Here is a 26,649-nt window from a genome sequence, read left to right on the forward strand (position 1 = left end):
CAGAACATTTCACTTTGCAAGCATGCTTTGATTTGACCAAACTTTTCAATGATACGATCATTTTCATGGCTGCGGTAGGACTTTGACAGCTGCGGTAGAACTCGGCGGCTACCGCAGAGTGGAAAATTTTCTAAAAATCCGCAATAAATTGCGTAAGCTCATTAAATCACGGAAACGCTTTAAAATGAATTAAAACCCCCCAGCAACCAATCCTTTTCTGAAGCCCATAGAAACCCAATGAAAACTCCCGGAACTTCTTGTACCCCCTCGAAACGTCTTGAAGCTCCTTGAACTGTTCATGAAACCCTTCAGAGACTCTTATATATCGAACTTTACAAACGCCCTTTGAACCATTTGAAAACCTTGAAACGCCTGTAAGCCCTTTGGATATTCCCTTAAGGTTGCCTTCAACTTTGTCGAAACCTCCTGAATTTCGCTAAAATCCACTGTCAAGTCATGAAACCTCTCAGAAAAACCTCCTAGATTTCCATCACACTCTACTACAAGTTACCTGAAACGTCTCTAAATGCCTCGAAATTGGTCAGAATCGCTCCCCTGATAGCCCTGTGCACTTCCTTCAAACTCCACTGAAATGTCTTGGAACCCATCAGAAACAACCGCACTTCATTCAAAGGATCTCTAGAATTGTGCTCGTGAAACCGTGAGACACAATGCATTAGTTAGAAAGTAGACGCAAGGCACCTGTTAGCGAATACGCCACGCCTCTATGGTGTCGGTGTCTCTAGATGACCAACAATAGAACCCCTCGCGGAGCGATAACAACGAGAAGGACTGGACTGACGGAACCCTACAGTCAGAGCTGTGAGTGTGGACCGAAGATAATAGGACTCTATCGACCCAATGTTTCCATGCACTTAACCCTCAAATCGTGCAGTGAAGCTTATAAACTCACGGGTACGGATAGCAGTACGGGAACAACTGAGATGCCCGTAAACTGAACTCTAATAACGCCTCATGAAACCCCTTAGAATTTGCCGTAAACTTCCAATAAACTTTACTGAATATTTCAAATATCTATTAAAGCGCTTTAAACTGCCTTGAATCTCATATAAATCTCTCTGAAAGCCCCGTGGACTTACCTTGAACTCCGCTGCAAACACAAAAACATAACATCTAGAAATGCATTAAAACACCTCAGACAGCTCCCTGAGACTCCCTTAGAGTTCCACTAAAGCAGAGCTGCCCAACGTACGGCCCGCGGGCCGGATCCGGCCCGCGAGGACATTTTGTGCGGCCCGCGGCACGATTGGACAAAAATGATAGAATTTAACCCGAGATATTATTATTCTGAATATTTTCCTTTTTCAATGGAAATGTATTTTAATAATTTAAAAAAATAAAATGACTTTTTAGAGTATATTTTGTAATTTTTTTAAAAATATGCAAGCATTTGGTTTGAGTGTCCTACAGAATTGAAGTAAAAGATTCTTAACAATAAAATAATGTGCAATGTGAAAATTTGCTTGATAAGATTGTAAAACAAAATAGAAAGATTACGTCATAAACTTAATTTAGGAAAAACATGAAAAATTTAATCGCAATTTTTGAAGCTTTCAGAGATTTTTTTGTGCCATTCAAAAGCTCTGTCTGGTACTACATTGAAACATGTTATTGAAACTTCCTAAATACTTTGTCAAGCTCCAATATTCTGCAAGAAATCGAAAAACCTTTCAAATGTCATTAGAAACATTAAACTGCAAAAAAGTTATTTTCTATTATCTAGCCATGCTCAGAAAAGATAAAAAAATAATGTATTATTAACGAATTTTTATTTCTGGCCCGTCGACTGGTATGCAGTTTCGCCAGTGGCCCGCGGCCGAAAAAGGTTGGGCAGGCCTGCACTAAAGTCTACTATGAATTTCGAAAAATATTATTTGGGAAAACTCAAGATACGACCACCAAACACGCCGACGAACATTGGCAAATTTTTATTGGAAGTTCCAATAATATTTGCTTAGAATTTGTAATAAAATTCCCAAGGTGGGCCAAAATACCTTCCACTGGCCAAAATACGTCCACTATCCTACATACCTAAAAAAAAATAATAAAACATATTTATTTAAAGATACTGACTTGATTTTTTGGTGGTAGGCTTTTCCCATAAATGGTGTTTTTCATGATCTCCAAGAACGCCATTTTTCTGTATCATAAAAACGTATAAATTCAATTTGCACACAGGTCCTTTTTATGTTATTTATAATATTTTTTATTATCGCCATCTTTTGGAAGCAGTTTTATTGCTCAAAAATTAAATGTTTCTATTGTAAATATATTCACTTCGTTTTATTTTGCATACGAAACACAATGAATACATTTTCATTACAAACATGCATGTTTTGAACGAGAAAAGTGCTTTCGAAATTTCAATCACGATGATAATGTTACTGACAACTTCTTCAATCTGTGATTTGATTTCTTAGTTTGAGATACTATTTATATCCCAAGAAACATTTTGATTACCAATTAGTCTTGTAGAGGTTTTAGGAACCATCGTTAAACCTAATATACTTATTTTTGTTTTACGATGGTTCTAAGAACTTCTTGTAGTTTATTTGAATAAAAAAATATCCTGCCCATGTAGCAAAAGTTCATTTTAACGAACGATGTGAAATGGTTTCATGTTTATGGGTTTCCTTGTTGGTTTCTCTAGTTTTCTTTAATTTTCCTCAGGATCTGATTCTTGGGATGCCAGAATGTGGCACTCATTCCAAACCGGACAGGGTTCAGGTTTACTCTAATTCATCCAAAACCATCATGTACGACATAGACTCTTCGTCTGCGATTCAAACACTTGTATTTGATCTATCCAGCATAGCACGTATTAGCCTAATTAGTTTGTCTGACAAAACTGAATCGTACGATGCTTAAAAAATCAATTAACCAACCAGCTGTTGGGTGGAAGATAACCCCCACACGGTGCTGGATAAACAGTGTTATTTGAATGTTTTATTCATTGTACTTATAGCTGATTATTTTCCTCACAATCTACCATTTCAGGCCAATTGCATATCTGATTCACTGGATCAAACAATAATCCATTAGGACAAGAGAATTCAAAAACACGTCCATTTGAACAAGCGTAGTACTTTTGGCACGAGTCCGGGTTGGGGAAAAGACCATCTCCCGAGCATTCAGCAGCAACTGATGCGGTTGTAGACGTTGTTGCTACTGTAGTAGGTGGCGACAACCCGTTGTTCAAGGAGGAATAAATTGTATTCATCAAAATATTGTTTTGACCGTGACATACTCCAAGAAAATCATCAGATTCTAATGACCATACCATGGCTCCTCCCAGTTCCATTTGAAGAAGGTAGTCCATCTACAAAAGAATGAAGTCAATTAAATTACTGCTGATGAAAATAATCTATTAGTTCACCTTATATTTAACAGTACTAGGATCTTCAAACCCTAGCCACTGATTATTACTAACAGCGTACAGGCCAAATTGCTCAGCACTTGTGCGAATATCCCAGTGCTCATTTTGAAGTTTCTCACAAAACTCATTGTATCCCATCACACCTGGTTCCCTGGAGTACGGTCCTGCGATGCCGGGCCCGCTAACGGATGCCCCTACGTAATCATTGGCAGCATTTGCCAGTGTGAATGATCGTCCGTAGAGTGGCACCCCCATGATCAGTTTGTCCTTTGGTGCACCTTGCGACAACCAGTAGTGGATGCTGGAGTTGACATTCAATTGCTTTTGTATGACCGTCACATCGGCTGGTCCGGCGTAAAGAGGTGCATTAAGTCCACAGTAGTCATCCCATGCCCCATGCATATCGTAGGTCATTACGTTGATAAAGTGGAGTGCAGCCGAAACACGTGGAATGTTGTATGAAAGTTCTGCTGAAAATCGAGCGGATGCCACCGCTGCACTCAAGATCAATCCATGGCGATCGAATCTGTAATGATTAAATTTTAAATTCGTTGAATGCATGTTGAAAAGGACTCTTATTTTGGATTAAGTTAACAACGTCAAAGTTGAAATTTGTCTTCTAATTTCAATGAAACCAACTTTTGCAACCGTTGTCGATTAGCATTCAGGGCTCCCATTCTTATCCGAGTTTGATCATGTCAGTGGTAAAGGTGTGCGTGAGTGGGTAGGCCCTTCAGTGACCGAATCTTGTTTGTTTACAGTAAGCACTTGGGCCCTTTTCAAATGCAACGTTAGAATTTTGTATACACTTGCTACTATCTCAGTTCAGAAGCATGCTATCATAAAACGGTGTTTGAATGTTTTTTACGTAGTAGTTTTATCTAAAAGTTTGCCGAATAAACTAAAGGTCACACACGCATACCAAAATCGTGAAAGAGATCTGAGGGCGACTTACCACGGCGTGAGTGTGCGTGTGAGATTTCTACTATACTCGGTAAAATTTTAGATAAAACTATAACGTCACAGTCATTCAAACGCCGTTTTCAGATAGCATGCTTCTGAATTGCGAAAGTAGCTAGTGAGTATAACTCCTTGCAAGTGAGTATTCCCAACACTGCCTTGTAGACCTTCATTAGTAATGGCAAAAATACGTTGTTTGTTCAACAGTGATGAAATGTTTTAGTTCCACCAATTCCATTCAGCTGCACAGCACAATAAAATAAGACTTACTCTTCTCTTATTTCCTCGAGCCAGCTCGCATGGTTTTCCACATCGAAATTCACATCACCGCCACGTTGCGCTGGATACTCCCAGTCAAGATCAATCCCGTCGAAGTTGTGCGTCCGACAAAACTCTACGCTACTTCGAATGAAGTGTTTCCTCCGCTGTGGATTTGCAGCTACAACAGAAAATTTCTTCGAGCCTTCATTCCAACCACCAACAGCTGCCAGCGTCTTCAGTGCTGGATTCACGGACTTCAGGTTATTGAAGCGCTTCACATGCCCTCGACCCCAGTTCTCCTCCAAATCCAAGTAAGGATCAATGATTCTAATCGATCCATCCTCGTTGATTCCGAAGAACGCATACACTAGATGAGTGCACAGGAACGGGTCAATGTGATCGATGTCAAAGCGACCTCGTCCGGGCCTGTAAACAGCCCATGTGCCTACGTAGCAGACGATTTTTTCTAAAAATATTTGAAATTCATCTCGTTGATCGTTTTCACTTTCACTAAAGTTGTCTTACTTTCAGCACATATTTCCAAAATAACGGACACCAAAACTATCAAAATCAGTTGACCTAAGCAAAATTTCATTATTTATTAAATTAAATAAAACGTTGCGCAATCTAACTGCACTTGACGTCAACTGTGAACCAAACTGTTTTCACTATAACCAACATATAAAGCTTTTATAGACTTATCAACGGAAGAGGACCTAGAAATCACTCAAGACTCTTAACTGATATCACTGGTGTACTCAAGAAGTGGTATTAAGTTACCTCGAAAAATAGGCTCATCGCCATTCGAAGTCCACACGGCTCGGTTCCTTTCTTCTTTTATAAATGACTCAACGTATTGTATTGGAACTTTGCTAGTCGTTACTTCAGCAACATTTGCTTTGACGAGCTTGGTGATTTAGTGGCTACCGAGGTATGCAGAATGGTCGTGCCATCAATACCTTTCCCACTAACAAGTACCATTCTCGTGGAGATGCAGAGTTGCTAAAATTGTACTTAGAGAATAAGTGGAGTGTCCCAGCCTCATGCCCGGCCTTTATTTCAAATAGATCCCTCCGATCGTATCAATCACGGAGAGGAAATCTTTGACATTGTACGATTGTCATTCCATGACAATTGTGTAATATTACCCCATAAAAATAATTCCGTCTAATTATTTTCGAAGAAATGTTGTAGGCAATCCTTAGAATAGAAAGCAGATAGGAGCGATTTCACGTTCAACGTTTTTATTTTTTACAGACGTTGTAAAACAAAAACGAATTCCGCGCAGCTTTATGATGGTAGTGTAAAACTGTACGACGAACTTTTGATATACCCGATCATTCTAAAGCCTGAAGTACACAGCGTCAAATATTTGACAAGGAAATAATTCAAGAAACAACATTAGTTTGACACCAATGAAAATTCGATCGAGTCGAACAAGATGTTTGAGCATCGGTTTATTTTTTGACAAATATTTGGCCCTGTGTACTAACAGCTTAAGACCTCAAGTACACAAGGTCAAATATTCGACCAGGAATTAACTAAAGATCATACTTCTGTTTGTATGCGGGTAATAGGAAACAACACATCGTCATTCTTAAAAAACTCAGATGGGATCATCCATAAATAATGTAGGAGGGATGAATCTCTGATTTTGATACGAACCATGTATTGGATATGGGAAAATAGACCACGAGGGGAAGGGGTGTCAAAAATCGTCCAAAAAATGCTACGTCATTTATAAATGCGCTCAAAGCAGCTTTAAACTCAAAATTTAGAAGATTTAAATAATAATTATTTACTGCATTCTTTTCACCATCTGGACATCAGTCCATGCCGAAATATGCAGACGGAGGCCTTTTGACGGACGGACGTGAGGTGATCGAAAGGTGCAAGCAACACTTCGATCAGCACCTGAATGGCGTGGAGAACGTAGGCACGGGAGCCCACGGCAACGGAAGAAACGACGACGCCAGTGCAGCGGAGGACGGAAATCAACCAACTCCCACGCTGAGGGAAGTTAAGGATGCCATTCATCAGCTCAAACCCAACAAAGCAGCTGATAAGGATGGTATCGCAGCTGAACTCATCAAGATGGGCCCAGAAAAGTTGGCCACCTACATCGGCTGATAGTCAGGATCTGGGAAACCGAACAGCTACCGGAGGAGTGAAAGGAAGGGGTAATCTGCCCCAGTCACAAAAAAGGCGACCATTTGGAATGTGAGAACTTCAGGGCGATCACTATTTTGAATGCTGCCTACAAAGTGCTATCCCAGATCATCTTCCGTCGTCTGTCACCTAAAACGAATGAGTTCGTGGGAAGTTATCAGGCTGGCTTCATCGACGGCCGGTCGACAACGAACGAGATCTTTACCGTACGGCAAATCCTCCAGAAATGCCGTGAATACCAGGTCTCAACGCATCACCTGTTCATCGACTTCAAAGCGGCATACGACAGTATCGACCGCGCAGAGCTATGGAGAATCATGGACGAAAACGGCTTTCCTGGGAAGCTGACTAGACTGATTAAAGCAACGATGGACGGTGTGCAAAACTGCGTAAGGGTTTCGGGTGAACTATCCAGTTCATTCGAATCTCGCCGGGGACTGCGACAAGGTGACGGACTCTCATGCCTACTCTTCAACATCGGTCTGGAAGGTGTGATGCGACGAGCCGGGCTCAACAGCCGGGGAACGATTATCACAAAATCCGGACAATTTGTGTGCTTTGCGGACGACATGGACATGGTGGCAGAGCTGTACACCCGCCTTAAACGCGAAGCAGCAAAGGTCGGACTGGTGGTGAATGCCTCAAAAACAAAGTACATGCTGGTAGGCGGAACCGAACACGACCGGATCCGTCTGGGTAGTAATGTTACGATAGACGGGGATACTTTCGAGGTGGTGGAGGAATTCGTCTACCTCGGATCCTTACTGACGACTAGAGATGGGTAACTCACTCGCAAATCGATTCAAAGAATCGATTCGCGAAACCGAGTGAGTGAGCCATGATTCTTTTCAAAAGAGTTACGATTCGCTGACGTTCATTACGATTGCGAAAATAGTGAGTATGACCGCGCACCTGATGATGATTCGACGCAGAACATCGCAATCTTTGATGAATAATTTTGTTTTCATACTTAATTATATGGCCGGATTGCACCAGTGATTCAATTCTTCGGTGGAATTATCGAAAACCTGCGAATCCTGAAATACGTTATGCTCAGGCGTGAAGATCGTTATCATCTGTTTCTCGAAAACTGGGTTAAATTATGCGAAAAGGAGTCGGCTCACATCAAAAATTTACATTTTTCTTCAAATCCCTGAAATCAGTTACTAAATCGGTCAAAAGAGTCGACTCTTTTTTGGGAGTGAATCGGATGCGATTCACTCTCAAAATTGAATCAGTTTTCCCATCTCTACTGACGACTGACAACAACGTAATCCGTGAAATTCGGAGGCGCATCATTAGCGGAAGTCGAGCCTACTACGGGCTCCAGAAGAAACTGCGGTCGAAAAAGATTCACTCTCGTACCAAATGCACCATGTACAAAACTCTAATAAGACCGGTGGTCCTCTACGGGCACGAGACATGGACCATGCTCGAGGAGGACCTACAAGCACTCAGAGTTTTCAAGCGACGCGTGCTAAGAACGATCTTCGGCGGTGTGCAGGAGAGCGGTGTGTTGCGGAGAAGGATGAACCACGAGCTCGCTGCACTTTACGGCGAACCCAGCATCCAGAAGGTGGCCAAAGCCGGAAGGATACGGTGGGCAGGGCATGTTACAAGAATGCCGGACAACAACCCTGCAAAGCTGGTGTTTGCAACTAATCCGGTTGGCACAAGAAGGCGTGGAGCGCAGAGAGCACGATGGGCGGACCAGGTGGAGCGTGACCTGGCTAGCATTGGGCGCGACCGAGGATGGAGAGCGGCAGCCACAAACCGAGTATTGTGGCGTACTATTGTTGATTATGTCTTGTCTTAATGATGTTGAACAAATGTATGTACCTATGTATGTACATCAGTTTGAATTGTCGATCTGTAAATTTGGGCGAAAAAGCAGTTTTTGATTTTTTTTATCTGTATTAACGAGATTTTTTGCCCTAGGCTAGTTCATCTCGGGACCCACGCTTTACTTTCCTTCCGAAGGAAGAACTCACATTTTTGCGAGTTTGTCGGGAGTGGCCCTCGGCGTGATAGTCAAGTTTTCTAACCATCACACCTGGTCCGCTCCACAGTTTTTGAATAGTTGATGATTACTGATGACTAAATGAAGGTTTATTTAGCCTCAATTGCTTCCATTTACACAGTGGTCCTCGAGCCAGATTTACGATGAAAGATGCATTCAGCGCCATCAAATGAGTTTTTTAACGCGGCTTTTGCAGCGGCGAATTTCGTTCACAACAAGTGTGTACCGCGAATTGACATTTTTCGAAGATATTCGATTATTTCCAAAATGTATATACCTAGGATCCCTCCAAGTCAATCTTTCTGAAATTAATTTCTCAGATTTGGTCGGCTCGGCTGAATCGACTTCGGAACCACAAATAGCCGTATCTGGTGGAGAACGTTGCATCATCATAAATGCCATGTTCATTAGGTTCCTCACATCGATTCCTTTCTCTACAGCAAGTGAAGACGCCGTCTCTGTCTGTAAGCGGTGGCAGGGTGCTCGCTGCAAGAGGAAAGAATCGGACAACTAGGCGCTGCCTGCAAAGCCATCAGAACGGCCTGTAACGATTGCAAATGTTCTTTTCTACATTTTATATGGCGACAAGAGACTGGATAGGACCAGAAATACTAATAACCTATGACACGAGTCTTCATCTTCCTAAATTGTTCTAAGATTCGCAAGAGAGATACCGGATTCCGGTACTTAGTTAAGACACTAACATCTATTAAAATGCATGTCTTGAAGCAACAGTATGACCCATAAAAAATGCGACATTCCATTTTTTTGCAGTATTTGATGATTTTTAATGAAATAATCCCAATGAATTAAACTTTTTTGGATTAGGATACAATAAGGAGGTCATTGTCATACAGGATCTCTAAAATTTTTGTCAAAATATTCATTGGTTACGTATATGGGATACCTTATAATTGTTAACAATTTCTAAATAAAATCAAGTTTTCCTATAATTTTCATAGCAAAATGAACTAAGATAAAAACACATGGAAACCATGAAGAAATACGTACTCTTTAATACGCCCATGTTTGAAAAATATTTTAAAAATAATTTCAAATGTTTAGGAAACAAAAACTAAAAAAGGTGCTACATATTAAAAACCGTATTTAAGATAAATTAATAAAAAAACTTAACACTGTTAGAACATTTTTCAAAACATTTTTTTGTCGATGAAGGCATATATACCTACCTTTATGATAGGTACAAATACTATGTACTTAAAAACAATTTCATGCTTAAAACATAATATTTTCTAAAAATTATCATTTGTCAAATAATTCAATTTTCACAAAATGTCTCTTAATTTATAAGTTAACTAGCTGTCCCGGCAAACTTTGTCTTGCCAGGTTGCAGTGGTTTGACAACTGTGGAGGTCATTTTAGCACAGCACTCTAGATTGGTTTCATTTCGATCCTGTTGAATTTCTTCTCGATTCATGAAAAATCATTACTTTCACAGTTTTTCTACTTTTTAGTTGATTTTCGTAACTTTTTATTACATATAAACACAGCCACCACGAATGCGAATCGAACCGTGCAAAAGTCATGCTGATCGGTGCAGCCGTTCGTGACTTTTGTTGCCTCAAAGGGACTTCAAACTCATTTTTATATATATAGATATTTTTTTCGTGCTTGTCCGACGAACCAACCAATTCCTGAAGACCTTATCCAGCCATAAAAGTACTATTTTGAAAATAAAATTTGATTGAATGTGATTGAAAGCAATTGAAAGAAAATTATATCCTTAAAAAACGGCCTCTGGCGCGTGGACGATTTCGACATCCATATGTTCAACGTTATATTTCCGAAGGTATTTGCATGGAATCAGTCTATGTTCCTTTGCCATTATAAGATTAGTGGCTCAACTATACTATCCAATAGATACATGCGAGGTTAATCAGTTCGAAGTAGGGGAACGATGACTTTGAAAACTGTCGCATTTTTTTATGAGTCATACTGTATTTGTTTTAGAGTTTACGAAAGTTCTCGCGATTTTTGTCAATGGTACTAATGTGCCCCATGTTCTGCAATACTAATACATAGTTTACTTTATTCAAAAATAATTTTAAATCAGGGGTTGCGGTGTAAGGATAAAGAAAAATACAGAGTTGAAACCTTGTTGTATATATCCATCTCATACAAATTCGTTCAACAGTTCACAACACTTGGCCAGTTACAAACTAATTTTTCTTCATCGTAGAACAGACCTTCGGGACACTCGAACTCAAAACGAGAGCCATTATTATCACAGTAATAAAATTTAGCACAACTGTTAGGATCGCGGAAATATCCCATAGTAACACACACAAATTCATCAGAATCAGATGAATGGCTTTGCTGAGTTGTTGTTGAAGTATCGGTCATCGTCACAGTAGTTTGTGTTGTAGTTGTTGTCCTCGTGGGTGAACTGGCATCTGTGGTAATTGAAGGAGGAACACTTGGGGTGGTGCTTGTATTCGCAGGTGAGCCGAACAATCTTTCATTAAGCATATTCAACAGAGTAAATTTTTCACCACACCTTCCATGGAAATCGTCGGTTTCGACAGACCATAACATCACGCCACCTAGTTCGTGTTGGTCTACAAAATCACACTGAAATAAATGTGTAATCAATAACCAATGACACTTTATATTTATATCACGTTTAAATCACCTTCAGTGATAAACTTTCGACGTTATCGTATCCTACCCATTGACTGCCACCATAAGCGAAAGGTACCTTCTGATCCGCATCCCAACATTGATTCCACTTGTCAGCCGCTAATTTTTCACAAATCTAAAAAAAACAGCACAATTAGATGCACTAAACCATATGTCCTCACTCAAGCATGTTTACCTCATTGTAACCGAGGAACCCTGACTCGTAAGTATACTGACCAGCCTGACCTGGACCACTTGTTGGGGCTCCTACACCGTGTTCATTATTTGATCGTAGTGTGAACGATCTTCCGTAAAATGCGACTCCCAACATGATCTTCCATGCCGGAGCTCCTTGGCTAAGCCAATAGTTTACACTGCTATTCACATTCAACTGCATTTTATTAGTGGTATTATCATGAGGTCCTATATAGAGCGGAGCATTGTGACCAGTTCTAGACTCCCAAGGGCCATGAAGATCGTACGCCAGTTTCTCCTCAACGTTGGTCTGCTTCGGACGCAGCAGCAGTTTGCTCCCAATAGCTTGCAGTCGATCAGTAACCTTTTGTTCGGGACGGCTTTTGTCCGTGTGGTTTACACGTTCGGTTAGGTGCAAATATTTGGTACTGCTTACTATGGAAGCAATATCGAACACAGTGCAATTTAAGTTCCCCATCGGTGCTCCACAGCCATCATGGGAAGAAATAGCTGGTTTCACGAAACGGTTGCACTCGGACTTGCTGCAAATGGAGGCAGTATACAGGCTGCCAGGAAGGTGTCTTTGTATCAAGTACAAAACACAAGGAGTCATGCAGAATATGCTAGATCGTCAGGAGGAATCAATCAAATTCCTTTACAACAACGGAAAGAGCGTGGATGTACGCTTATCCATTGCGGGCAGGAACAGTACCTACGTGCGCGTATTCGTCATCGCCCCGGAGGTGCCAGATAATGATTTAATGGTGATATTCGGTGCTTATGGCAAAGTGGAAAGCGTTATTCGGGAGAAATTTCCTGTCGGACTGGGCCTTGATCACTTACACACAGGTATCCGTGGAGTGTATCTAGAAATAGAAAAAGAGATTCCCCCAACTCTGCAAATCAGTGGCTGGAAAGCACGGATTTTTTACGAAGGTCTTAAGGACAAATGTTTTTCGTGTGGCTTGGAAGGACACTATAAAGATGCTTGCCCACAACGGACGATCAAGAAAACCAAGAATAAGAAGAAAGGAGGAGCGGTTTCTTATGCTGGAGTCGTTGAATCTGGGGCGTCGGAGATGTTCGACGAAGTGGAAATTATTGAAGAGGACACGGTTGAAGATGTCATTGAGCACACCGTAGCAGCTGAAATACGAAAAATGGAAATGCAACGGAAAGAAGAGGAAGCAGAAGCAGAACGGCAAAGACAAGAAAGGGTAATGACTGGTCTAGCAAAAATTTCGAACGCGTTCCAGGCGGCCGTGGTCCGGCATGAAGCAAATGAACGTAGGAAAGAATTTGCAGCGACGGGATCAACTTCTACTGAGATGCTGCGCCCGAAGAAGACGGCGAGAAAAAGTTAGTCTAATAAGATTATTCTATTGTAAAATAAAACTTATTTCTTACAATTACGGAATTCGGCTCCGTAAAGTGCCAAGCACGCATGAGCCTAACAAATAAACGAACTAAAAAAAAAAAAAGATCGTACGCCATCAAGTTTATGAAATCTAGATATTTGGCTATTTCCGGAATGTTGTAAGAAATCGAAGCCGATGACTCAGCCGCTGCAACAGCTGCAGCTAGTAAAAGTCCGCGCTTAGAAAACTCTTCTCTCAGATCAGCCAGAAGCGTCACAAAGTTTTCCCGATCAATCTTTGGATCTCCATCACGTTGCGCCGGATATTCCCAGTCAACATCAAGTCCATCAAATCCATGGTACGAGCAGAATCGAGCAGCGTCAAGAGCAAACCGTTTCCTTAAAATGGGATTCTCTGCAACGGTGGAAAATCTTTGGGAACCCTCGTTCCATCCACCGACGGCGACCAGCGTTTTTAGGTTCGGGTTAGAGCTCTTCAAATCGTTAAACCGTCGGATAGTTCCGAGGCCCCAATTATCTTCCAGATCAAGCCATGGGTCCAGAACGCGGATGGTTCCGTTTGCATTGATGCCAACGAATGCATATATCAGATGCGTACACAGGGAAGGGTCAATATTGCTCACCGAAAATTTTCCATTTCCGTTCCGATAGGCGGCCCAAGTGCCATAGTAGCAAACAATGTTTCCTGAAAGATTAAAAAATGGGATACACCTTTTGCTTACTCAACCGTTATCGCATGATTTGCGTTACTCACTGGCGGCTATTGTCATAGCAAGGAAAAATGCAACTGCAATTACTAATCCTGCACCATTTGATGATAGCATTCTGAAGTGGTGCACTTGTAGAGAAGGGAACTTGTATCAAATTGAATGCATACGTTTTTTGCGGAAATCTAAGAAGAAACTGAGCCCACGAATCATTTTTTCTAAGTTTATATGGAACACTTGCGCTAATTGCTAATTTATCACGATGAAATGAGTGTCTTCGGTTCTTTGTTTTCAGTAAGTGAAGCTACATCTCAATTGAGGAGTATTTTTTATTCTATAGGCCCCCGACGACACTATTGTCTTCCAAGTCTTGTACAGATTCTAATCAATTCCTAACATAAACAAATGCAGCCTAGTTGAAGCTTTTGGATCAAATTAAGAATTTTATACAATTTGTTGCAGTATTATTACGTCCTGCATTGTAGTAGTTAGCTTTAATTGTGAAACAAAGTTCATAACTTTCATAATCTTTTCCTATGATACCCATTGGAATCCTATATGAGTTTGCCATGCAGCTTCGATTCCTAAGTCCTAGTTGGAACCGGCCGGAATACCAATCGCGGTGAGTCCTTTGGTTGTATGCAGACAGGGACGGGGGATTTACTTCGTCAAACTTACTGTGGCCCTCCGGACAGTAAACCGGGGCGTTGGTGTTTGGCCGTAGAACATCAAAGAGCGAATAAGCAACCAGAGAATACGAACCGCTGCAATCAGTGACGACTCCTGCAATTGGAAACTCGGTACGTGGAACTGCAGATCTCGCAATTCCATACTTTGTTCACGGGATCCGCATTGTAGCGCTGCAGGAAGTGTCTTGGACGGGATCAACGGTACGAACGTTTGGAGTTGTGTGGCTACACATGCGAGCTGGGAAGAGCATTTATAGTGATGAGCGATATGCAAAGGCGCGTGACCGGTTGGTGCCATCTCAACGAAAGAAGGGGCAAATTGAGGGTTCTTCAACTTCAGCATAATCAACGTCCGCATTCCGGAAGCACTGATGACAAGGACGCATTCTACGCATCATCAAAGGAGGCCTAAATGCGCAGGTTCACCAGGAGGAGGAATTCAGACCGACGATTGGAAAGTTCAGCGATAACCGGCTAACGAACGCAAACGGCCTACCACTGATTGATTTCACCGCCTTTTAGAACATGGTCATATTTGCAGCGCAGCCTCCCTTATCGTTACATCTGGAGATCACCACAGCATACGGAATTCCGAATCGACCACGTCCAGATTGACGGTTGGCACTTTTATTACATTATCGATGTCAGGACTTATCGTGGCGCCAACATTGACTCTTATCACTAGTGATGGTAAAAATGATTAACAACATCCTCAAGGAATTGTTTTGAGATTTTTTCTGGAAATCTTCCAAAAAATCCTCCTGGAATTCTTTCAGGAATTCCTCCTAGGACTCTTTAGAAATTCCTCCGGGAATTTTTAAAGGAAATCTTCGGGATTTTCTCAGGAAATTCTCTGGGAATTGCACCAAGTATTACTCTGAGAATCCCTCTAGGATTTCTTCCAGGAATTTCTCAGGAAATTTCTCTAGGAATTCCGCTGGAAAAATCTTCAGGGAATCCTCCTTCCTGGGAGATTTCCCGAAGGCAATTCCTGGAAGAATGTCTGGAGGAATCCCGTGAGGGAATTCCTGGAGAAATCCCCGAAAGAATTCCTGGAGAAATCCCCGAAAGAATTCCGGAAATAATCCTGGAAAACGTCCTGGCAAAATTACTGAAGGAATCACCGGAAGAATTCACGTAGAAATTCCTGGAGGAAATCGTAAAGAAATTCCTAGTGGAATTCCAGGAAAAAATTGGAATGATTTTCTGAAGAAATTCCTAGGTGATTTTCTAAAGAAATTCCTAGTGGAATTTCTGGAGAAATTCCTGGGAGAATATCCAGAGATATTCCCGGAGGAATTCTCGGAGAATTTCCCGGTGGAATTCCTAGAAAACAACCCAAAGGAATTCCTGGAGAAATTCCCAGTGGATTTAAAAAAAAAACGGAAGTTTTCCTGATGAAATTCTCAGAGGAATTTCTGGGGGAATTCCCGGAGGAATTCCTGGAAGAATTTCTGGAGGTTTTCCCGGAAAATTTCTTGAACAAGTCTCCGGATCAATTCCAGGCAGATTTCCTGAAGAAATTCCCGAAGGAATTTGCGGAGACATTTCCGAAGATATTCCTGGAGGAACTCCTAGAAAAATTCTCGGAGAAATCCTGCCTGGAGAAATTCTTGAAAAAAATCCTGAGGAAAATCCCGGAGCAATTCATGGAGTAATTTCCGTAGGAACTCATGAAGGTATTCCTGGGAAAATTCTCTGAGGAAATCTGGAGGAATTCCTGGAGAACTCCTGGAGAAACTCCCAGAAGAATTCCTGGGGAAATTACCGAAGGAATTCCTGATGGAATCTCCGCAGGAGTTCCTGATGTGGGTCCTAGAGGAAATCCTGGAAAAATTTCCGAAAGAATTCCCGGAGACATTTCCAGAGGAATCCCTAGAGAAATTCCCGGAGAAATTCATGGAAAAATACCCGGGAAAGTTCCTGTAGAAATTCCCGGGGACATTCTCGGAAGAAATAACAAAGCAATATTGTGGGGTGACAAAATTTGTCTGCAGGGGTTCAAAGACGGTGTGGCGAATAAATCACGAATCAAAAACTCAACTATCAGACAGTTTCTAGCTTGCTGAAGAACTTTGTTGAAGACGGCATAATTCTATCTTATCAGGATTCTGAGATATAAAATTTTGAAGATTTTTTACCCTGGCGCCACCTAGCGGACGATTCTCGAACCAAAGACGCCATTGCTAGATAGTTCATAGCCTGCTGAACAACTATGCTGAAAACGGCATGCTTGTACCTCATTAGGGTATCGAGATATACGTGTTTGAATTTTTCAGGCACAATGCGCCACCTAGCGGATTAATTCCAAACCAAAGACTTTACTATCAGATAGTTCTTAGCTTGCTGAAGAATGTTGCCGAAGACAGCATCATTCTATCTTATCAGGTTTCTGAGATATGAAGGTTTGAACATGTTTGACACTGGCGCCGCCTAGTGGCAGAATCGCGAACCAAAATCGCCGTTGCCAGTTAGTTCTTAACTTGATGAACAAATTCGCCGAAGACACTATACTTCTACCTCATCGGGATCTTGAGATATACGTTGCGCAAAGTATGTGGCCAATTTTGGTACCCCAAAACAATCCGGAATAACTCCGGAACCATGTGGACCAGGCATCCATGTCCCCGGTATCATAAACTAGAAGAGTTTTTCGGGAAGTTGTGAAAGTTTCATCAAAATCCATCCTAAAACAAAAAAGTTATGACCAAACAACAACGTTAGCCATGAAATATGAAAGCGCATTATCAGTGAAAGTCGGGCCTGCTATGGGTACCACAAGAGCCTGCGGTAGAAAAAGATTCGTTCTCGCACCAAATGTATTTACCATTTACAAAACGCTGATAAGACCGGTACTGCCGTTCTTCTGTAAATTGACGTAAGCGACATTGATAAATTTGGAACATTTTTCGATATTATTCATCAAACTCTTGATAATTCGCTATGTATTCTTCCATGGACATTACACAATGTCATTACTTCACCAGATATATAAGGGGCCGTCCATATACCACGTGGACAGCTTGGAGGGGGGAGGGGGTTAGCGAAAAGTCCACGCTTGTCCACGGAGAGGGGGGTGGGGGTTCGTCAAATGTCCACGTGGACAACATTGACATATAAATTAGGAAACAAGAATCAACGATAACGAAACAAATTATGTCGCATTAGTGATAAGTTCTTTCATACATTTTATTTTATTATACATTGTCTTTTGGTTGAAGTTACTTCTTCAAGGGAAAAAAAACATGGTATTGATTCACAGACTAATTTGTTTTAATCTATCAGAATTTCTAATTACTTAGTTTTCTTCATCGACGAATATTTTGGAGATTTAAAATGGACCATGTAAATGTTGGTGTTTCAGTCAGAAAATTTTCATTGAAGTTCAGTATGGATTTTTCGAAGTTTCATATCAAATTTTTAAACTACTTCAAAGTTTCAAAATACATGTAGGGATTTGCTTATCTCCAAAACTTTTTTTTTGTAGGTTCCTTTAAAATTTAAAATAATTCTTATGAACAATGAAGTCTAAACTTCAGTAATACAATTTAATTGCTGTAAATCTTGTTTTTTGTAAGAATCTAAGAAATAGAATCTTATCTCAACAAAAAATCTAAGATTTAAATAACATTATCTCAACAATCAGACAATCACAGATTGAACAAACATTCTGAAAAACACCGTCTTCAATCAGAGGCTTTACAGACTAAACATTGAACAATCACTAACATTAGGCGATGAACATTACACAAAAACACTCAATGAAAAATTTTTTATTTGACGAGAATTTTTCACCAACTGGCGCAAGAATCGAACCCACACTCTCACAAACATTAAGCTGAATTAAAAACAATGTTGAAAACTTGTAGGTATCTGTAGGTGCTACTTGTTTGTATTTTATGTATAGCTATAGAATATTTGTTTATTATAAAGTTTTCAATAATATATAAGACATTGTTCACGAAGAAAAAAAACAATATTTACAAAAAATCAAAATCACTTTTTCCATTTATTTTAGAAATATGAAAAAAAACTTTTTTTTTCGGATGTCCACGTGGACATTGGGGGAGGGGGGTAGGGGTCAATGAAAAGTCCACGCTTGTCCACGGAGAGGGGGGAGGAGGTCAAAAACTATTAATTTTCTGTCCACGTGGTATATGGACGGCCCCTAACAAAAGACGTCGAAATTTGCAATGGTGCTTACGTCACTTTGCAGAAGAAATGTAGGGTAGTTCTCTACGGACACGAGACGTGAATGAGGAGGAAAAGCAAGCACTCGAAGTTTTCGAGTGTCGCACGCTTAGGCCCATCTTTGGTGATGTGCAGGAGAACGGTGTGAGCGGCGATGGATGAACCACGAACTCGTTGCACTCTATGGCGCACCTAGCATCCGAATGGTCGCAAAAGCTGGAAGGATACGATGGGCAGTGCATGTTGTGACAACTAGAGATCCGGGTGATGGTACTAGAGGGTATGGAGGACAGCGTGCAAGATGGGCGGACCAGGTGCAGAACGATCTGGTAAATGTGAGACGTGTCTCAGGATGGAGGACTGCAGCCACTAACTGAAAGTTGGTCGTGGAAAAGGGAAGCCGGTTCACGAACCGGTGCGGTGGGTTCAGATCATGCTAGAGGTATTGGTCATACTTAGTGTCGATCTGGCTAATGTTAGTTAAAGTACCATTAGCCGGACCGGAGTGGACGACGAGAGAATCGACGTTCGTTTTTTTAGTCCTTGCCCGAGAAGTAGTTCGTACTGGGGGTTAGATGATGCCCACACTTATAGCGACTATTTGGCGGTTCATTACAGGGGCGACGAGACAAAGGCCAAGTCGTTGAAGGCGGAAGATATCATACTTCAAAGACGTGGTACATACTTATTTAGGGAAGTGCTCCGCCGTGAGCGAAACTTACTCGATCTTAGTGGTGATCAGTTGATAGCGGTGAGATCTCGTGTGCATGCGATGCCACCGTACACCTTAGGATGGGGAGACCATCAGCACACAGGTGGACTCAAGCTATTTCGAACTAGAAGCGCCACGCCTGTCTACGAACTAGGCGACGTATATAGGCAGCACGTAGTGATGGGGATCAAAATCAAAGACAGGTGGAGGTGGCGTTTGCGACTTCATGAGTATGTACTGACAATAATGTTACTAAATTGACCAAATGCAACTTCAGCTCATTTTTAAAAAGTGGCTGCTTAGGCTTGGATAAAAAAGGTTCGCTACTGGTATTTTCAATGACTAATATAATACAAGTCTTTTTTCACTGTTGGCGTTTCGGACAATTGGTTTGGATTATGCTATTTCACTAATATAGTTTATTATCTTAGAAATGACATACACTCAACCACTCGTAATCACTTATCTTATTCAATGAGATCTGATGAATCATTCACAAACATACTCGAGAACATTAACCACATAACCCAATTTCGAATTAAACTCATTGTTGCACAACTACCGCAAATTGTGGAGGAATTTGCCGAATACGTCTCCGTTCGGCATATTGAGACTTGTAACGAAACACTGGTCGGAAGAGATGCGTTTCTGCCACTTCCATATCGTTATCCTCATTTGGTGATGCGTTCGAGTTGATCTCGGCAGCTTGTTGATTTTCCAATGACTCAGGTATGCTTCTTTTCACAAGAGGCACCCCAAATAATAGGTACAATTCGGTTGTGGCTTCTATCGAGTCGTCTGAGTCATAACTCTCCACGTATGTTGAAGCTGGCTCCGAAGAAGTTTCTTCATTGGACAGCAAATCACGGTGAAAAGGGGTGCACTGCACACCAAGCAATGCTAGCGAAATCATCTAAAAAATAAGATCCCGTTTAGAATTTTGAACTGATTTTAAAACACTGTTGCAACCTTACCGAAATCAAAACCTTGGCGGGAAACATTGTTTTTGTTGTGGATATCAGACGAAGCAATTTCTTTAGCACTTTAGTCACACTTGTTTATCACGTTGGATTGACGATCAACCGTAAATGCGCACTTGATTGGTAGAATGAATCTGAGCCCTGAGCACTGATTAGCAATCGCATTTATACGTGATCCCTAGCACGGTAAATTTATTTCTGAGAAGCTGCAAAGGCATCTGCCCATTATGCAGAAGGGTGTGAAAAACATGGCGCCCTAATACAGACCGTTCTTAAATACGAACTAGCTACGTAACGATTCTATTCTTAATTAGCACAGAACGGTCACCTGTAGTCTGTCGTGTGTAATGTGTGTACACACCCAGCAGTTAAAGGAATATCTGATAATTGATAGGCCAAACTTGTATGGTTGAACGGTTTTTACCAGGTTCTGCAAATCATCAGTTGAGCATACTGATTTTGGGCTGATTAGTATATTAGTCGAAAATAGGGTGATGACTTATCATTGTGAAATGAGTCCACACCTTGTACGCCGTCATTTCCAATGAATTGATGATTCAGAAGGCCTTGGCAAATTAAAGTTTTTGCAACTTCCTCGATTAATATAGCAGAGGCGCGACCACATGAGTAGGACGTAAGACACGTGAAACTTTTGTTTTTTTTTATAATTCATAAAACTTTTTTTTTATTTCATGAACAGCATTTAATAGAGAGTATTTGCTAAACATTGGTTGGTTAATTGTGCCAGTGGCTGGACACAATGTCAGCTGAGTATTGGTCTTCCCAAGTTACAGAACAAGCCAAATAACAGTTTGTAAGCTAAAGTATGCTTAAGTGTTGTTTGCTTCACTCTTGTGCAGCAAAAATGCTTGTTGGGTTAAGTATGACTTGTTCGACACTTTTATTCAGCAATACATAGAAAGCTAAATATCAAGTTGAACACAATATTTTTCATCTGTGTAAACACCTTTAACCGTTATGTGTCCTACAAACTTTTTGCTTTTTTCTACACCATGCTTTTTAAATGTGCGCTGGGTACCCGGGTATCCTGTCGGACACATAAGGGTTAAAATATCATCAAATTTCATCATTTTTCCCCAAGCTGCTTGCCTAATTCGCTTTTCCAGCCTCAATACAAGTTCAGTTACTTTCTCCATCAATAGACTCCCTTTCTTATCTCCACAAATTTCGGTTCACCGCACGACGGAAACGTTGTGGGATGCTTTGAGCTTCTGATAAAACTCCCGTGTTTCTTTTTACCAGAAAAAAGCAGGTCTGTTGTTTTCCGTTTCTGTTTGTTTTGTTTGTTTTGTCGAATTTCTACTGCAGCATTACCGTCTGCGCTGCGTTTTTGTCCTTCAAAATCTCGCTTCATCGACCGGTTCGTTCCGTTGGCTCCGTTCATCGTATCTAGCGGTGCTCTCGGCTGCGCAATTTATGGCTACTTTGACTGTACTCCAGCATTCATTGTTTGGGGCTACATCGAGCTGACCCTCGTCCGGCAGAGTCACGGTCGCCATGTAGTAAATTATGTTTCTATCATAACTTGTTTGGAATTTCTGACTCGTACGGTTGATAACTACTAGATATAACGTTAACGTACGCGGTTTCACATGGTTTCCACAGCATTCGTACATAGGGTCTTGTTCCATTTGGGCAGGTGTACCTATTTTGGGCACTTGTCGCTATAACTAAGTCAATTCCAAACCTATTGATTTGAGTTTTTGTATAGAGTAAGATACTGTGCGTGCCTAACTCTATACAAAAATTCAAATCAATCCGTTTAAAATTGACTTAGTTATAGCGGTGAGTGCCCAAAATAGGCACACCTGCCCAAATGGTACAAGACCCTACTGCATTTCAAATTACATGCGAGGTGTAACCGTATCCATTCACAATGTGCTAGGTATGGTACTGTTCTTTGATTGTTTTTTTTTTTCTTTCTTCTAAACCATAGGGGGATAATCTACTCAACAGGCACCCTAACAGGATGTTTAGGGTAGTGTGGGGCTGAGGCCGTCTTCTACAACAAAAGTAAAAGCCAGGACTACTCTCTCCTCGTACCCACTAAACCGTTCCTATGGTCGCCAAACCCTACGTCTCTCCGGAACCACCAAGAAGGTATTGCTTCAGAGAGGGGTTAGTGCACATCGCACCCTCAAGGTTAGCTGCGTAACCTAGCAGCAACGAACATCGATGACTCGCTCTGGAGAGTCCATCACGGTAACATGCTGGCGCTTAGCCAGTTTCCCGAGTGGTCCTCGCCACTCCCTTTGTCCTCGGAAGGCGGGCAAGGTCAACCCCGCCCGCGCCCAACTGCTTTGCAGACATCAAGAACTGATGCCCACGTGCAACCCGATCTGACCTGCTGAAGGCAAGGGTATCACTACCCTTCAGGCCCTATCAGCTGCACCAGAAGGTTGCTGACAGCAGGGTCTCCACCTGCCCCGACCCTTGCCGGGGACCCCTTTCCAACCGCGGGCTCGGATCCAACCCAGTAGACCGACACCACGATAGCACCGCTACCGGGACTTCCTCTCCGCGGCCACTTAATCGCTGTAAGGGTCGATCTCGACCGCAGGGCTCCGGTATGACCTACGAAGCCGACTCCGAACCCCTGGACCACCTCTTGTACTGCATCTGGACTAGCCAATCTCCGAGTCCACGCGCCAGCTCCTCTGTAGCTCCCAGGCGATATGGGTGAAAGCCGTTGAAACGGCGTTCCAGCCAAACTCATCCCTACACATCCTCTGGACCAAGTTGTCCGGGTTTGTGTCCTCCCCGCATGTGGCAAGCATGCGGTCACGCATTGTGCGAAAACGCGGGCACACGAACAAAACGTGTTCCGCCGTTTCCTCTAAACCATTGCACTATGGCCATTCGGGAGAATCCGCATGCCCGAAACGGTGTAGATACTGTCGGAAGCAACCATGACCTGTAAGGACCTGTATCAGGTGGAATGTAACTATTAATCCAACTATCTACCCTCGGTATCAACCTATGGGTCCACCTTCCTTTGGTGGAACTGTCCCACGCGCGCTGCCATTTGACCATAGAGGCCATCCTAGCAGTCCTGCGTGTGCCTCTTGCGTCGCGCATTTCGAAGCACTCCATGTCCTCACTGATAAGAATGCTGATAGGCACCATACCAGTAATGACGCAGAGAGCGTCGTGTGACACGGTACGGTACGCGCTCGCAACCCGCAGACACATAAGCCTGTAAGTACTTTCCAGCTTCCATCGGTAGCATTTAGTACTTAGCGCGGAGCCCCACGCCGGGCCGCCATACCTAAGTATGGACGTAGCAACACTAGCCAGAAGCTTGCGCTGTTCTTGGATCTGGCGAAGTCGATGAGGCGTAGGCTCTTTGTGGTTGTCAGCTGGTAGTTACTTAACGTTCCAACTATCGGAGCAAGGTGTCCAGCTCCTCCTGAGCTACAATGAGTACTTATTAAGTCTCCTTGATGATACTGACCTCATATCTTGGGCAGCGGTCGTACTCGCGTTCAAGCTGCACGCAGGATGCGTCTATGTCATTGTTAATGCATCCTGAGTGTGGGCTGCGAGCATTGCTTACGTTCAAGTTGGAATTCGTCAAACGACCACTAATCTCGCTCTATCGCTCCATTGAGCATTTTCAGCTTAACGCACGAATCACGTAGAAACGACCTTCGATTCAAATGAAATTGCACTCATGCTTGAGCTTCTATCTGAAAATGTTTTCCATGTTTGTTCGTTTTGCAATATTCTTCACTTAACTTTTGAAAAGGCCGTACAGTCAGGTCTTTTTTTACGCGGTTTTCATTTACGCGGCCGCGTAAATGAAAACTCCATACAAAAAAAAATTTCATCGTCTTATTTTTGCATGATTCGTCGAGAAATGGTGAGACATTTTTTACGCGGTTTTTCGAATTTTGAACTGAGTTTTTTTTTACGCGGTACGTATCCCCCGCGTAAAAAAAACCTGACTGTATTGTGGATGCAGCAACGGATAATGACGAACCTTACATCCTCCGATCTCACATAGGATCTTCGATCTATAATGCTGCTTTCCATGATTGTAAATGCAAAGTGTTTCACCATTTTCGTTCTTAACTTGTATTACGACATTCTCGACCAAAATGCCCTGGTTTTTCGAAGATGAAGCAATTGATCTTGGGAATACATATTAGGGCCTATGGAGCCTGCTGCGCCTGGACAGATTTACCACCACTTGCTTCTGGATCATTTTCCGTCATCTTTGGGTGAATGAAAACCTACGCCTTCCGTTTTTCACGCCTTTTTGCCGAATTGATGTTTATTTTCTCAGCGCTTTATCCACCAAATCCTTCATAAAACTTCCAAATGTTTTCAAATCGACCATTTGGAAACGGTGTTAGTATTTGACCCATTACATAGCATAACAAGGTGCCAGTTTCTGCATTAGGCTCTGCATTAGTATAGAGTTCTTCAAATGATCTTCAAGTTTCGAAACTTGAATAAGCTGAGTGAATTCTTCGAATGCACTTCCACATTCAATTATGTACTCCAAACCTCCGAATCTGGTACAAATGTAGGATTCTGTCGCAAATTCTGTCAAATAGTCCATCAGTGAAAACAAAGGCTCAGATTTAGTCAGCAACACCCAAATGGCAATCCATACAGAGAGTAAACGCCTGCATCAGTACAATGTAGTACGGAATTTCGGTGAAAACAATAAGTTATATTTTTTTTTTACAAAAGCTGATATTTATTTGCCTAAACCTATGCGAAAAATATGCGTACCGTTATGTTCTTTGCGTGGTAGTACTGGAAGACTGCCGCCTTATGTGTTGCCGCTGGGCATTCACGGACTGATACTTGAACAAAGGCCTAAAGAGATGTGTTTCAGCCAGCTCAAGATCATCTCCGCCTCCGGACTCTGGCTTGAAAGGCTGTCGTCCGGGATCGACCATATTCCTGGGTGCGGTATCACGTTTCACTTTAGCATGTTCTTCATCTGTGACTTTGAAAATCTCCACGAATTTGACTATCTTTGTGTCGTAATCGTAATCCGAAGCAGTGGTAGGTGTCCTTGTCGACACAGTTGATGGTACCGTTGACGAATCATCTGACGATAAACGAGGGCTATCTGGTGTCGTCGTTGGCTTAGTAGCCTCAGTAGACGAGAGGAGTCCTTCATCGGATTGATCTACAGACTTCCGGCGCACATCGTTCCGGATTTTCCGATTGGTGGGCACAGGAGAACAGCTTTGGTGTTGAATAAATACTGTGGAACACAGGAATAACTGCAGAAAATATTGTACTGATTAGAACGTTATTTTTGGATACTTCAAACATCACTCAATGCTTACATAAACTGCTTTTCTAGAAATCATCTCCACTGGTTGTAATAGCAAAACCGTCTCAAACTTTATCTCGCGATGTGAACGAATCAGAATCAAATTTATTACTGCGTATTAATGATGAAACCAATCTCATTATATACTTTTGAAATTTATCACATCGCGAATGTTCGTGAATTTTTGAAATTAGGAAGTATTGTAACCAGTAGTCTTTCGAGCAAAACAGACTAGCTGGTGTTGAATGACACCTGCGCTATGGCAAAAGGGAAAAAAGAATTCGTACGAAGACGCTACAAACAGCACGTCTCGACTTCTGTTTGACCAGCCTCAACCAATCACGAAATGAAGCAAATTTCCAAATAAGATGTGAACGTAATTGACGTAATCGAAAAAAAAACCTGGAAACCTACTGTCACCCACGATAGAAGTATTAAGCGCAGTTGATAAAAAAACATGAAATTTGTGACAAAATAATGAAAGATAAAACATACATATGATTTTTTTTAAATATATTTTTGTTGTTATTAAAAAATAAGAAAAGATGACGAATGCCAAAACGTCGAAAGGATAAAAAATCGAAAAATGAAAGAATGGGTTTCTTATTTTTAATCTTTATTAACGTGTTTTTTTTACATTTGCTAGTTCAAAACGGATGGGATTTCTTTTGAAAGATTAAAGAACTCACTATTTGCTTATATTACTCGACACCAAAGAACAGCTTGATATTTTATAACCGTTTTATTTTTTTTAGACCACTATTTTTAGCCCAGCTTATATTCTGTTTTTTTTTTCTAGCTTAGGGACAAAACGTCGAATGCCAAAACGTCGAAGGACAAAACATCGACAACGAGTAATATAAGCAAATACTTACTTATTTTCAGTCCTGAGCACCGATGGTGGTGCAGAGGGCCGAATTGAAAGATTTCCATCCTGGGCGATTGCCAGCCATCGCCTTGACCTATGGCCAGGTCAGATTTCTGTCGATTCTCTTTATTTCCTTGTTGAGGCTGCGCCGTCATGAGCCTC

At 41.7% G+C, this 26,649-nt stretch overlaps 2 protein-coding genes and 1 long non-coding RNA gene across 3 annotated transcripts; all 3 read right to left on the reverse strand.

The window, feature by feature from the left end:
- Positions 1 to 2,945: 2,945 nt before the first annotated feature.
- Positions 2,946 to 13,932, reverse strand: LOC109414235 (probable chitinase 10). Its single transcript, XM_062848279.1, has 9 exons — positions 13,775 to 13,932; positions 13,122 to 13,705; positions 11,644 to 11,919; positions 11,461 to 11,583; positions 10,961 to 11,399; positions 5,144 to 5,197; positions 4,628 to 5,084; positions 3,398 to 3,923; positions 2,946 to 3,340 (listed from the first exon to the last, which is right to left on the reverse strand). Exons 1-9 carry the CDS (start codon positions 13,842 to 13,844, stop codon positions 2,981 to 2,983), a joined length of 2,889 nt encoding a protein of 962 aa, XP_062704263.1. The 5' UTR covers positions 13,845 to 13,932; the 3' UTR covers positions 2,946 to 2,980.
- Positions 13,933 to 19,723: 5,791 nt separating this feature from the next.
- Positions 19,724 to 21,267, reverse strand: LOC109423669 (uncharacterized). Its single transcript, XR_003894006.2, has 2 exons — positions 20,294 to 21,267; positions 19,724 to 20,232 (listed from the first exon to the last, which is right to left on the reverse strand). It is a non-coding gene; the product is annotated as an uncharacterized LOC109423669 (long non-coding RNA).
- A 3,732-nt stretch (positions 21,268 to 24,999) lies between these two features.
- LOC109414278 (uncharacterized) lies at positions 25,000 to 25,821 on the reverse strand. Its single transcript, XM_019688097.3, has 2 exons — positions 25,633 to 25,821; positions 25,000 to 25,566 (listed from the first exon to the last, which is right to left on the reverse strand). The coding sequence occupies exons 1-2, from the start codon at positions 25,654 to 25,656 to the stop codon at positions 25,066 to 25,068; spliced, it is 525 nt and encodes a 174-aa protein (XP_019543642.3). The 5' UTR covers positions 25,657 to 25,821; the 3' UTR covers positions 25,000 to 25,065.
- Positions 25,822 to 26,649: the final 828 nt, after the last annotated feature.

The sequence above is a fragment of the Aedes albopictus genome, chromosome 2 (assembly GCF_035046485.1).
Source record: "Aedes albopictus strain Foshan chromosome 2, AalbF5, whole genome shotgun sequence".
Classification (NCBI taxonomy): Eukaryota; Metazoa; Arthropoda; class Insecta; order Diptera; family Culicidae; genus Aedes; species Aedes albopictus.